The 13,287-nt window shown below is 47.6% G+C and overlaps 2 protein-coding genes across 2 annotated transcripts; both read left to right on the top strand.

Annotated features, from left to right (window-relative positions):
- The first annotated feature begins 10 nt into the window (after positions 1-10).
- Positions 11-6,914, top strand: polm (polymerase (DNA directed), mu). The gene is made up of 10 exons (XM_037484331.2): positions 11-764; positions 1,190-1,361; positions 3,526-3,618; positions 3,726-3,896; positions 4,012-4,083; positions 4,394-4,647; positions 4,759-4,861; positions 5,217-5,471; positions 5,544-5,627; positions 5,844-6,914. The coding sequence occupies exons 1-10, from the start codon at positions 499-501 to the stop codon at positions 5,928-5,930; spliced, it is 1,557 nt and encodes a 518-aa protein (XP_037340228.2). The 5' UTR covers positions 11-498; the 3' UTR covers positions 5,931-6,914.
- Positions 6,915-10,993: 4,079 nt separating this feature from the next.
- ved (ventrally expressed dharma/bozozok antagonist) lies at positions 10,994-12,989 on the top strand. Its single transcript, XM_062558959.1, has 3 exons — positions 10,994-11,346; positions 11,706-11,977; positions 12,048-12,989. Exons 1-3 carry the CDS (start codon positions 11,109-11,111, stop codon positions 12,348-12,350), a joined length of 813 nt encoding a protein of 270 aa, XP_062414943.1. The 5' UTR covers positions 10,994-11,108; the 3' UTR covers positions 12,351-12,989.
- The last annotated feature ends 298 nt before the right edge of the window (positions 12,990-13,287 follow it).

Consider the following 13,287-nt stretch of genomic DNA (forward strand, 5'->3'; position numbering starts at 1 on the left):
TTCATTCATTCTTTGCTGATGTCGAAGTTAATTATGAGGTGGTAAGTAAGATGTTTATTTAACAAATTCAATAATATTCATTCATAATAATATTTGTATTCATAGTATTAGTAGTGCTATTGCCATTATTATCCTTATAATGATTATGATGTAAAATAAAGTAATCAATGTGGACTTATCATCTCACCATCTCATCGTTTCCAGTCGGAACTATTTTGGTGACGCACAGGCGCAGCCGCTGCAGCACCGCAGCTGCTTCCGGTTTCACTCCTCGCAGAAGTTTGCATCTTTCAGTGTTTCTTCACCGCTAACCTACTTTTCGGAATGAAGTTCGTTACTTCAGACACCTGCGCGTAACCGCATCGCAGCGCTTCATGAACACGGAACACTCTTCTCGTCACGTTTAGCTTTAAAAAGGTAAGCTAGCAGGAAGTAAACCGGGCTACTGCGGAACGTAACGTTAAACCCGACGTCCCTCACGTCGGCTGATTTAACGACATGGTGCCTTTCAAGAGGAGGAAGCTCCTCTGCTCCGCCGCTGGGAGCCACACTGGGAGCCACACTGGGGCCGCTGGGAGCCACACTGGGAGCCACACTGGGAGCCACACTGGGAGCCAGACTGGGAGCCACACTGGGAGCCAGGAGGGGACCAGGTTCCCTCAGGTTGTGTTGTTCCTGCTGCAGAGGAAGATGGGAGCCAGTCGGAGACGTTTTCTCTCTCAGCTCGGGGAGAAGAAAGGATTCCAGGTGGAGCAGCTGCTCAGGTGAGATACACATATTGTATATGAGAGGTACTATATGAAGTATATATGAAGTACACATTTGAGGTAGTTGTACTCGAGTCGCTTCATCCTGTGGCCACTTGGTACTTTTACACATTTATCTGACAGCTGCTCCTTTCTTAAATTAACATTTCTCTAAAGAAAATAGACAAAAAGGTAATAAAACGTTGTTTTGTTAATGTTTTTCATGTTAACGCGAATGTGAAGGTTCGCTGCTTTTCCTTTTTATGATGTGAATAATGTTAATGTGAGTAATAACTTAAGTTAAATGATAATATATAATAGTTTTTCTAACATTCCATATCTGTATAATTTATAATAACAATACATACAAACATAGCTAATATTGTTTTATGTATAAGTAATGTTTTAACAAACAGTATTAGTAATATTGTTGTATTTCCCAGTAAGAGAGTCACACATGTCATCTGTGAGAATAACTCCAGTGAGGAGGTCAGAACTTGGCTGAGATCGGAGGTCGGAGGTCAAACAGCTGCTCACCTGCTGGACGTCAGCTGGTTCACAGAGAGCATGAAGGCGGGACGTCCTGTCGAAGTCCTGGACCGACACAAGCTGCAGGTGAGCTTCTCCTTACTCTTCATGAGCTGCATCCTCAGGGGGCGACTCCTCTGCTCCCATAGACGTCTATGAGGAAATGACTCTACTTCTGTGTAGTGACCAGCAGGGGGCGACTCCTCTGCTCCCATAGACGTCTATGAGGAAATGACTCTACTTCTGTGTAGTGACCAGCAGGGGGCGACTCCTCTGCTCCCATAGACGTCTATGAGGAAATGACTCTACTTCTGTGTAGTGACCAGCAGGGGGCGACTCCTCTGCTCCCATAGACGTCTATGAGGAAATTACTCTACTTCTGTGTAGTGACCAGCAGGGGGCGACTCCTCTGCTCCCATAGACGTCTATGAGGAAATTACTCTACTTCTGTGTAGTGACCAGCAGGGGGCGACGCCTCTGCTCCCATAGACGTCTATGAGGAAATGAATCTACTTCTGTGTAGTGACCAGCAGGGGGCGACGCCTCTGCTCCCATAGACGTCTATGAGGAAATGACTCTACTTCTGTGTAGTGACCAGCAGGGGGCGACTCCTCTGCTCCCATAGACTTCTATGAGGAAATGACTCTACTTCTGTGTAGTGACCAGCAGGGGGCGACTCCTCTGCTCCCATAGACGTCTATGAGGAAATGACTCTACTTCTGTGTAGTGACCAGCAGGGGGCGACTCCTCTGCTCCCATAGACGTCTATGAGGAAATTACTCTACTTCTGTGTAGTGACCAGCAGGGGGCGACTCCTCTGCTCCCATAGACGTCTATGAGGAAATGACTCTACTTCTGTGTAGTGACCAGCAGGGGGCGACGCCTCTGCTCCCATAGACGTCTATGAGGAAATGAATCTACTTCTGTGTAGTGACCAGCAGGGGGCGACTCCTCTGCTCCCATAGACTTCTATGAGGAAATGACTCTACTTCTGTGTAGTGACCAGCAGGGGGCGACTCCTCTGCTCCCATAGACGTCTATGAGGAAATGACTCTACTTCTGTGTAGTGACCAGCAGGGGGCGACGCCTCTGCTCCCATAGACGTCTATGAGGAAATGAATCTACTTCTGTGTAGTGACCAGCAGGGGGCGACGCCTCTGCTCCCATAGACGTCTATGAGGAAATGACTCTACTTCTGTGTAGTGACCAGCAGGGGGCGACTCCTCTGCTCCCATAGACTTCTATGAGGAAATGACTCTACTTCTGTGTAGTGACCAGCAGGGGGCGACTCCTCTGCTCCCATAGACGTCTATGAGGAAATGACTCTACTTCTGTGTAGTGACCAGCAGGGGGCGACTCCTCTGCTCCCATAGACGTCTATGAGGAAATTACTCTACTTCTGTGTAGTGACCAGCAGGGGGCGACTCCTCTGCTCCCATAGACGTCTACGAGGAAATGACTCTACTTCTGTGTAGTGACCAGCAGGGGGCGACGCCTCTGCTCCCATAGACGTCTATGAGGAAATGACTCTACTTCTGTGTAGTGACCAGCAGGGGGCGACTCCTCTGCTCCCATAGACTTCTATGAGGAAATGACTCTACTTCTGTGTAGTGACCAGCAGGGGGCGACTCCTCTGCTCCCATAGACGTCTATGAGGAAATGACTCTACTTCTGTGTAGTGACCAGCAGGGGGCGACTCCTCTGCTCCCATAGACGTCTATGAGGAAATTACTCTACTTCTGTGTAGTGACCAGCAGGGGGCGACTCCTCTGCTCCCATAGACGTCTACGAGGAAATGACTCTACTTCTGTGTAGTGACCAGCAGGGGGCGACGCCTCTGCTCCCATAGACGTCTATGAGGAAATGAATCTACTTCTGTGTAGTGACCAGCAGGGGGCGACTCCTCTGCTCCCATAGACTTCTATGAGGAAATGACTCTACTTCTGTGTAGTGACCAGCAGGGGGCGACTCCTCTGCTCCCATAGACGTCTATGAGGAAATGACTCTACTTCTCTCTTGATTTATTCCCTCAGTAAACATTGTAAACATGAGTTTATGGTCCATTCAGAGCAGGGGATGTTTTTGGCCGGCTCTTACTTTGATTGATAGGTTTTTACCAGAGATGTATAAAGTCCTTTCAATGGTCACTTCCTGTTTGTTGGTTGTGTAAAAACAAGACAACGTCAACTCAAGGGCTCAACTCAAGGTCGTGTTCGGACTGTTCCTTTAATCCCTTTGTGTCTTTCTTTAGGAGCAGCAGGTGGAAGAGGTGGAGGTGTTTACTACACCCAGCTACGCCTGTCAGAGACGGACCACTCTGGACAACCACAACGCTGTCCTCACCGTACGTATACGTATTACATACATACATACATACATACATAAGTACATATGTATGTATGTATGTATTTAGTATTTCTACACATGACCTCGTGGCGTGTCTCCTGTCAGGACGCCCTGTCGCTGCTGGCTGAAAACGCCGAGCTCAGCGGCGAGGACGGCCGAGGCGTCGCCTTTCGCCGGGCCGCCGCCGCCCTGAAGGCCCTCCCCCAGCCGGTGACGGACATGACGCAGCTCGGGGGGGTCCCGTGTCTCGGGGGTCATTCGCTCAGAGTCATCAAGGTCAGCGGGACCTTAAAGTTCCCTTTGTTTGTGCAGTTTATTTTTCACCTGCTTCGTCACACTGGAAGCAGAAGAAGAAGAAGGAGGTTGTGGGTTTGATCTTCTCTTCCTGTAGGACGTCCTGGAGAGCGGAGCGTCGCCTGAGGTCGAAGCTCTGAGGCGGTCTGAGCGCTTTAAAGCGCTGAAGGTTCGTTGAATGTTTGTTGAATGTTTGTTAATTATTTATAAATCATATGAAAACAATAACAGTAAAAAAAAGAACATTTCACAAATCCTCTTTTTTCTTTGTTGGAGCCAAATATCTGTGACTTTTCCCTCATGTCTTCTCCCTCTCTTTGGCTCCACCTGGTGGGAGCAGAGGGAACACCTCCTCCTCCTCCTCCTCCTCCTCCCCCTCCTCATCATGGACGCAGTGTATGTCGGGTGTTTGGAGAGATTGTGGGTTATGTGCACAGCTCCATGTTACGTGAAGAAGAACTCGCTCTGCTGGGTTTCAGGTGTTAACCGGTATCTTCGGGGTTGGCGTGAAGACGGCGGGGCGGTGGGTCGGGGAGGGGATCCACACCCTGAGGCAGCTTGAGGACTCCGGGCCGACCCTGAACCGAGCCCAGCGAGCGGGCCTCCGTCACCACGGCGACCTCCACCGGCCCGTTGGCAGGGCCCAGGCCGCCGCCGTGGCCGGCGTGGTGGAGGCCGCCGCCCGCTCCGTGCTGCCGGGGGCTCGGGTCACTCTGATCGGGGGGTTCAGGAGGTAAAGCTCTGGTCAGAGGGGAGGTTCATCCTCAGTTGTTCCTCTAGTTCTCTCACATGAGACAAACGGGAGCTTCAGGAGTTCTCCTCAAGTCTCCTGTTTATTCTCCAGGGGGAAGCTGACGGGCCACGACGTGGACTTCCTGATCACGCACCCCGAGGAGGGCAGGGAGGTGGGACTGATGCCCAAACTGGTCTCCTGGCTCCACTCTCGGGTAACAGGAGGCGTCTTTAGTGCAGAACAATTCTAAAAAGAACAAAAGAAAATTTCTAAATTTCTTTAATAACTTATTGAACCGTAGTTTAGCGTCCAGACGTTTTTATCTCCATCCTCTCCTCTCTGCTCCGTGTTCACTTCCTGAAGTTGAGTCATGTTTATTTTATGTTTATTTAGTTCAATTAAACGGCTTATTTAGGGCACAATTCTAATTAAGACACGTACAGCAAAGTTTCTTCTTGAAATGTCCCTTTTAAAGCTTTGTTTGTTCCTTTTGTCACGATGCGTTCAAGTAGCGTTGGACGGCTGGAGATTGACAGCGTGTTGTGTAACAGTGGCCCTCCTCCCTCCAGGGTTTCCTCTTGTACCAGAAAACCACCAGCAACTCCTACCTGGAGGCCGCGGAGGGACCCGCCCGACCCGCCTCCAACATGGACCGCTTCGAGCGGTGCTTCTCCATCTTCAAGCTGCAGGAGGAGGAGGAGGCGGAGGAGGCGGGGCGAGGAGACGAGGGACCCCGGCGGCCCTGGAGGGCCGTGAGGGTGGACCTGGTGGTCTCTCCCTTCAGCCAGTTCGCCTTCGCCCTGCTGGGCTGGACCGGCTCCAAGGTGACCTTTCTGTGAGAATGACCTCGCTGTAAGAGATGCACGACGCCTCCACTGACTCCGCCCCCTCCGCAGCTGTTCGAGAGGGAGCTGAGGCGCTGGGCGGGCCGCGAGAAGAACATGTGTCTGAGCAGCCACGCCCTGTACGACCACCGCCAGGTGAGCTCCACCGACCATGTGGTGGGACCCCTAGAAGTCATGTGATCAAGAACCAGGAAGCGTAGAGGATGCAGCAAAAATCACTATTTACCATCTTCATCGAGTTTATTTTGAAAATCTTTTCCATGTAGCGGCAGAAATGTACTCGTGTTGATGGACATTTCTGGAGTGATGTCATAGGAAGTCGTGTTTGATTCATACGTGGTATTCCTGCAGAGCCGATACCTGAGGGCTTCTTCAGAGGAGGAGATCTTTGCTCACCTGGGTCTGGAGTACATTCCTCCGTCGGAGAGGAACGCCTGAACGCACCATGTGACGCCCTCACCTGCAGACAAGGAGCTGCACGCAGCAGATAAGTGTCATAGTCCTGATATCATCCTCTTAAAACATCTTTTTATACTTCAGTTATGACCAAAGACGGTAGAAGAAGTGGTTGTCGTGGTGACGGCACTCGTGGGTTTGTGGACTGAAGCTCTGCGATTTTTCTTTTTCCCGTTTCCATCGTGGATTATTTCCTTCGCTGTGTTTGTTTTTTTGTTGCAACCAATAAACCGAATAAGGACTGAGGAGGACGGCGTCTCTGGTAGAAACCTGTCAATCAGCGTTAGGCCCCGCCCTAAAGCTTCTCCTCTTTATGGTCTGTTTGACTCTAAATGGACCTTCATCCACTAAATGAACATCATGCTGCATTGAAGAAGACTTGAAACTAGAGACTGAGACCATAAACTCATGTTTACAATGTTTTACTTTGTATCAAATTTGTGTGTGTGTGTGTGTGTGTGTGTGTGTGTGTGTGTGTGTGTGTGTGTGTCATTAACCTCTAAACACTGGTTTAACATCAAAGACCACGTCAGTGATGACACCTCCATCTGCTCCTCTTCATCTGTGACATGAGAACTTCTTCTCCTCCCTCTACTTATATGTGTTCCTCTCCTTGTGTCCTTGTCTCCTAGTCTCTCCTCCTCGTCTCCTCCTTTTCAGTGAACGACTTTAAGGACGTGTTCCGTTTCTCCTCCTCTCACACGTGTGTGTTTTTGACGCCGTATGTGTGAACCAAAGGAGACACGGAGGAACCAGGAGTCTCTCAGTCTGGACCTCTGACCTTTGACCTCGGGCATCTCTGTGGAGATGTAAATTCTTTCTGCTCAGCAGGAAAAACCACAACAATGAGTTTAGTAGTCGTAGTTTTTGTCTTTTTTGATGAATGAAAACGTATTCATTAAAAACCTTCCTGTTAAGTAAAAGTACCTGAAAATACTCTAATAAAGTATTCATCAGCAAAATGTAGCGCGCCATGTCTGGAAAATAGTTTTTATAAACAATGTATTTGCTTCTAGTGGATGTGGACGTACAATATTACTTCTCAGAATAGTAAATATAATAAGTGGTAAAAGTAAAAAATACACAGTATTTACATAGTATCCATTAAAAGTAAACGTCAGAGTATTAGTAGTAAAATGTAAAAGTACTTTGTACAACGATGTCAAATTGCTTTGTGCTGATTGTTGTTTTTCACTATTTAAATTAAATTATCACGCTTTATACTCATTTCCTTCTTTATTCTATCCTAAGATTTAAAATCAACAAAGTACATATTAATAAAATACATTATTTACAAGAATGTGTTCTTTTTGTATTATTTAAGTAAATTGTAGTTAAATCTGTCAAATAAATGATTCCAAATGTTTATTGTCACTCTGGTTAATTAAACAATTGAAATATTCAAAATAAAGACATTCAAACAACTAAAATATAAAATAACATTAAAAGTTGCTTCATCAATTTTATTTTTAACATGAATAACAAAAACTGGGGCTGCTTTTTGCTCTGTGTGTGTGTGTGATGGGGGGGGGGGGGGTCCTCTCGTCCTCGGCCCCAGTCCCTGCTGCTGTCTGTGGGGGTGGGGGGGGGGCAGGGGGGGGGGGGGGTCTCTTGCTGAGCTTGTCTTTGATTGGCTCCATTCGGCGCCTTTGATCTCTAATGGGTCTGTTTGCTGCTCTGTTATGGAGACAAACACACCTCCACCGGGGGGGGGGGGGGGGCACAGAGGCACAGGGACACATGTTGCAACCCAAGTCTCCGTCTTTATCAGGTTTGTAGATAAAATGTGAAACTCTTTGTTTCTGTTGACTTCCTTGTTTACGGCGGGACTATTTTCAGCGGCGGATGAATCTAAATGTGGCGTCTTCAGATAAAATGACACATTAAAGAAATCAAGACGCTGCTCATGAACCTCTTTAAGACATTTAGATATTTACCCTCATTTATCATAGAACTTTAAATTATTAAGAGTAAGAGCACATTAAGTACAACTTCAAATCTCAATGTATTATCATTTATTATCTTCTAAACTTCCTCTAATGAACAAGTATTAAAAGTATGAAAATAAAAGGTCTATTTTCAGAGGGGGAGGAATCCACACGGTGACTTTTAAAGCTTTAAGTATCTTTAAATGAATGTAAAGTTACTTCACAACGTATTCTAAAGTTTTTAGATGAACAAATCGTCTTAATCTTCTTCAATTAAAGCAAATAAACTTTGTGCTTCGTCCTTCTGGACGTTGATGATGAATTAATGAAAGAATACATTAAAAATAACAAATGACAAAACTTTTAATTTCTTTCAAATTCCAGTCTACAATTTGTTGACAACAGTTAGAGTCAAATAATAATAATAATAAGAAATAAATTAAAATATTTGAGGTGAGAATTCCTATTAAAACACTGCGGGTCAAAAATGCATAAATAGTTCCCCTTTTTGAATGGAAATAAACCTTAAAGTGACTCATTTGACAAACAGAATAATGTTTGTAGCCCAGATGAAGAAGTGCTGCTCCGCCTCGTCTGTGACGCGCTCAGTTAGGCCCATTGATCCCGATCAGCCCATCAAAGGCTGCTGGGCTTTGATGGGGGGGGACAAGCAGGCGCTGCGACTGGGTGGGGGGGGGGGGGGGGCTTGTCCTGAGATGCCTTCAGATTGTGAGATGTAAATGTGGACTCACCTGAGGGGCTTTTGTTTGACGCCGTCAGAGAGGACGAAGACCTCCGACCCTAAAATGTAAAAACACGACTCGGCTCTTTCACATTGAAATGTGTCCCTGCAAATACTCAAATACTCAAATACTTCCTCCTCCCGGGGACACCATCTAAATACCACATAATATTCAGTAAATAAAACCATTGCATGAAGTAGCAAAAAAGAAAAGTAATGATGCGTATTATCAGCTAGATGTACTTGTCAGCTGTTAAAGTACCGCAGTAAAATGTATCCATGTTTTCACCATTTTCTTATCAATACATTTCCTGTTCCCATCATGTTGACCTCTGACCTTTGCTCCTTGTGTTGTTCAGAGGTTCTAAACAACGTCATTTGTTCTGTCACATATTTACATCTTACTTGATGTTTAAAGTGCGTTTTGTCCTTCTGTTAAAGTATAAAATCTCTCAGAAGAAACCAAATCCTCCTCCTCCTCCTCGTCCTCCTTCTCCTCCTCTTTCACCTCCTCCTCCTCCTCCTCCTCAGTATCAGGCCCATCCAGCCTGCTGCTGGTGATGAAGATGACGACGATAATGATGGATCATCATCTTGAGGTCGTTAATCAACACAAAGCCCTGAATAGATGATCCTCATTATGTACATGAGGTACTTCTACTCAAGTCAATGAGCTGATTACTTCTAGTACCACTAACGTGGTACTTTGTACATGTATCACATCCTTAATGTTGGCTCTGTGTGTGTATGTATGTGTGTATATACATGTGTATATATATATATATATACGTATATATATATATATCTCTATACACACACATTTATACACGTATATATATATATATATACGTGTATAAATGTGTGTCTATATACACACATTTATACATGTGTATATATATATATATATACGTATATATATATATATCTCTATACACACACATTTATACACGTATATATATATATATATACGTGTATAAATGTGTGTCTATATACACACATTTATAAACCTCATCTTCTGACGTCCTTCTTCTTCACGATTGATCCTCGTCAGCTGCAACGACTCTTTGATCCGGATCATCGTCTGTCTGCCACTCACTGCTCCTCCTCTGGTTCCTCCTGCTCCTCCTCTGGTTCCTCCTGCTGCTCCTCCTCTGGTTCCTCCTCCTGCTCCTCCTCTGGTTCCTCCTGCTCCTCCTCTGGTTCCTCCTGCTGCTCCTCCTCTGGTTCCTCCTGCTCCTCCTCTGGTTCCTCCTGCTCCTCCTCTGGTTCCTCCTGCTGCTCCTCCTCTGGTTCCTCCTCCTGCTCCTCCTCTGGTTCCTCCTGCTCCTCCTCTGGTTCCTCCTGCTGCTCCTCCTCTGGTTCCTCCTGCTCCTCCTCTGGTTCCTCCTGCTGCTCCTCCTCTGGTTCCTCCTGCTGCTCCTCCTCTGGTTCCTCCTGCTGCTCCTCTGGTTCCTCCTCCTGCTCCTCTGGTTCCTCCTCCTGCTCCTCCTCTGGTTCCTCCTGCTGCTCCTCTGGTTCCTCCTGCTCCTCCTCTGGTTCCTCCTCCTGCTGCTCCTCTCGTTCCTCCTCCTGCTCCTCCTCTGGTTCCTCCTGCTGCTCCTCCTCTGGTTCCTCCTGCTGCTCCTCTGGTTCCTCCTCCTGCTCCTCTGGTTCCTCCTCCTGCTCCTCCTCTGGTTCCTCCTGCTCCTCCTCTGGTTCCTCCTGCTGCTCCTCTGGTTCTTCCTGCTGCTCCTCCTCTGGTTCCTCCTGCTCCTCTGGTTCCTCCTGCTGCTCCTCTGGTTCCTCCTGCTGCTCCTCTGGTTCCTCCTGCTCCTCCTCTGGTTCCTCCTGCTGTTCCTCCTCTGGTTCCTCCTGCTGCTCCTCCTCTGGTTCCTCCTCCTGCTCCTCCTCTGGTTCCTCCTGCTGCTCCTCCTGTGTGTAGCAGCTTCTCTCTTCTTAAAGTGCCGCTGAAGGCTCATTGATTGATTGATTGACGTTTTTATCATCAATGACTGTGCAGAAAGCCCTTTATGTTTTGAGGGCTTGTTGTGCATCAGATGATGAGGAGAAGGAGATGTTTCCACAGAATCTCCACGTTGTTTAGAGCAGAAAAGTGAACCTTTCTTGTGTCTCTTATTCTGAAACCTCCAGCCATTTGATTCCTTTATGGGGGGGGGGGGGGCTGTGGAGGAGATGCAGACAGTTTGGGCTGAGGTGTGTCTATTATCTTTTTGGTGGGGGCAGGAAGGAGGAGGACGGGGGGGGTAGACTCACTGGAGCCTGGTTGTAACAGCCTCATTGAGACTGAATGAGACGTCTTAATTACTCCAGTTGTGAAAACCAAAGGAGGGAGGTTGTTGGGGGGGGTCGAGGGGGGGGGGGGGAGCTTTGATGTCAGGGGCTGAAGGACTTGGACGCCTCCTATAAATACAGGCTGGCAGGAGGGGGGCAGTCAAAACTCCCTCCAGGACCCGGACCGTTCACACCAGGAATTACTTGTACTCTGCAGCCATGAGAGGACACTTCTCCATCGAGTGGATGTCCCAGAGCAGCCAGCCCACTGGGGCCGGGACCGGGACATGGACCGGGACCGGGACATGGACCGGGACCGGGACCGGGACGGGGGACGGACCCGCCGCCTGCGGGACGCATTCGGAGAGTCTGCCGGGTTTTTACTGCAGACAGAAGTCCGAAGGTTCGTCGGAGCGAAGAGAGGCCGAAGCCTCCTGCCTGCAGAACCCGAGCCGAGGTACGTTGCCCCCCCTCAGTGAGCCAGACCAGTACAGTACACAGTTTATATTGGATTGGGAATGTGGAGCGAGGTTTTGTTCTAAAGGAAAGGTCGGTCTCATTAAGTCACTCAAAGAATAATCTTTTTAACCCTTTAATGTTTTTTTTAGATAAACTTTTTATTTGACTTTTCTTAACGTTTGATGGAGGAAAACAAACAATAATATGCTTAGTTCATATTTCAGTATAAACCTTTGACATGAGCGAGTGAGACCGAGTATTAGACAGTAGTACAGTGCTTGTACTTGTACTTGTACTCGTAGTGCAGTAGAAGTATCAAAGTACTTGGTTGTGACGTCCTCTCGCTCCTCTCTGCAGGGACGGAGAGGAGCTTCAGCAGCGGGACGGAGGAGGAGGAGGAGGAGGAGGAGGAGACGTCGGGCTACGAGAGCGAGGGGGGGCGCTCCCTGTCCCCCCTCGCCTCCGCCGACTCCACCTCCCCGCCGCCCCCCCCGCTGGGGAGGAGGCCCCGCACGGCCTTCACCGCGGAGCAGATCGGCAGCCTGGAGAGGTCCTTCAAGAGGAACGCCTACCTGGGGACGCAGGACAAGGCGGAGCTCTGCAAGACGCTCCAGCTGTCCGATAAACAGGTGAGCGAGGGGGGGACAGGGGGGGGTGATGATCAATACGTGTGATCCTAAAGCGCTTTTCTCTCCTCAGATCAGAAACTGGTTCCAGAACCGGCGGATGAAGCTGAAGAGGACGCTGCAGGACGCCCTCGCCCACGCCTGCCACGCCGACGCCGCCTCCCGCTTCCTGCAGCGCCCCGAGCTGCAGGCCTACAGGCCGGCCCCCTACCGCAGGTACCACCCGGCGGCGCCTCAGGACGCCGGCTCCGCCCCCTACCTCCATCCGCACGGCCCGCAGTACGGCTCCGCCGCGCCCGCCCTCCACCTGGACCAGTTCTACCAGTACGCCCCGCTGGTGGGGCCGCCCTACGCCGCGTACCCCCAGTACTACTGAGGTCACATGGGGCGGCTGTGAAGGCCAAGCTGTGCAATACTGAGACTGTCATTATCCTGCGTGTCACTGATTGGAGGGTTTGGATGTATTTAAATGTGAAGCCTTTTGTTTGTTTGGGTCTCTGTGAATAATAAAAATATGATTCAGACTTTACGGGTCGTCTGACGCGTTTTCATCCTCAAGTCGATACGAGTGGTGGAAAGTCACTGAATGCAGCTAAGTACAATTTAAGGTACTTTAATATATATTACTTCTAAATATTGTACTCCTACTTTTAGTATTTTTTCTTTTACTCCACTACATATGTACATAATATACAACAGTATTAATAATCAGACAAAATATGTCCAAACTTGATGAGATTAATCTGAATAAATGAATATGTATGTCTGACATGGCAATAAACGTTTCCTGATTAAGTGTCTTTCTATTGATGTGTGAAGTGGTGCAATATTTATGTATCGTTGGAGTACTTTATGAACTAGTCTTCTTGTACAAAAACACAAACATGTATTAGTATTTCTTCATGGTGTATAAACAAAAAACTTAAATTATTTGACATATTTTCTTACAAAATAACTCGATGATTTTGTCAGTGAAAAAAATTCATTAAACTTTTCATTAAACATTAAACTATTTTCCAACTACAAGTAATAGAGTTTAGAGAATGAATATTGTGTTGTATTAGTACTTTTAGTTTATCTGTGTGTACTAGAGAGAGAAACTTGTTCTTCTGCAGCTGCTGAGAGGAAAGTGACGCTCTGTTGCCCCCAGCGGGCGCATCCGGGTACTGCAGCAGGAATCACACGTGGTAACCTTCTAGTACCTAAAACATAGAGCGTAACACAAATCCTGTGCTACTTGTACTTTACCTGTCGATTACAAGTACTACCTGTACTTAACTTTACCTGAAAATTTCATTAATCATTTTTTACTG

The sequence above is a fragment of the Pungitius pungitius genome, chromosome 18, assembly GCF_949316345.1.
Source record: "Pungitius pungitius chromosome 18, fPunPun2.1, whole genome shotgun sequence".
Taxonomy (NCBI): Eukaryota; Metazoa; Chordata; class Actinopteri; order Perciformes; family Gasterosteidae; genus Pungitius; species Pungitius pungitius.

Bases quoted from the DNA above. Each gene is read 5' to 3' on its own strand.
- polm (XM_037484331.2), top strand. From the start codon at position 499: ATGGTGCCTTTCAAGAGGAGGAAGCTCCTCTGCTCCGCCGCTGGGAGC. The intron at 765-1,189 runs GTGAGATACACA...TGTATTTCCCAG, and splicing joins CAGGTGGAGCAGCTGCTCAG to TAAGAGAGTCACACATGTCA. The intron at 5,628-5,843 runs GTGAGCTCCACC...GTATTCCTGCAG, and splicing joins CCCTGTACGACCACCGCCAG to AGCCGATACCTGAGGGCTTC.
- ved (XM_062558959.1), top strand. From the start codon at position 11,109: ATGAGAGGACACTTCTCCATCGAGTGGATGTCCCAGAGCAGCCAGCCC. The intron at 11,347-11,705 runs GTACGTTGCCCC...TCCTCTCTGCAG, and splicing joins CCTGCAGAACCCGAGCCGAG to GGACGGAGAGGAGCTTCAGC. The intron at 11,978-12,047 runs GTGAGCGAGGGG...TTCTCTCCTCAG, and splicing joins TCCAGCTGTCCGATAAACAG to ATCAGAAACTGGTTCCAGAA.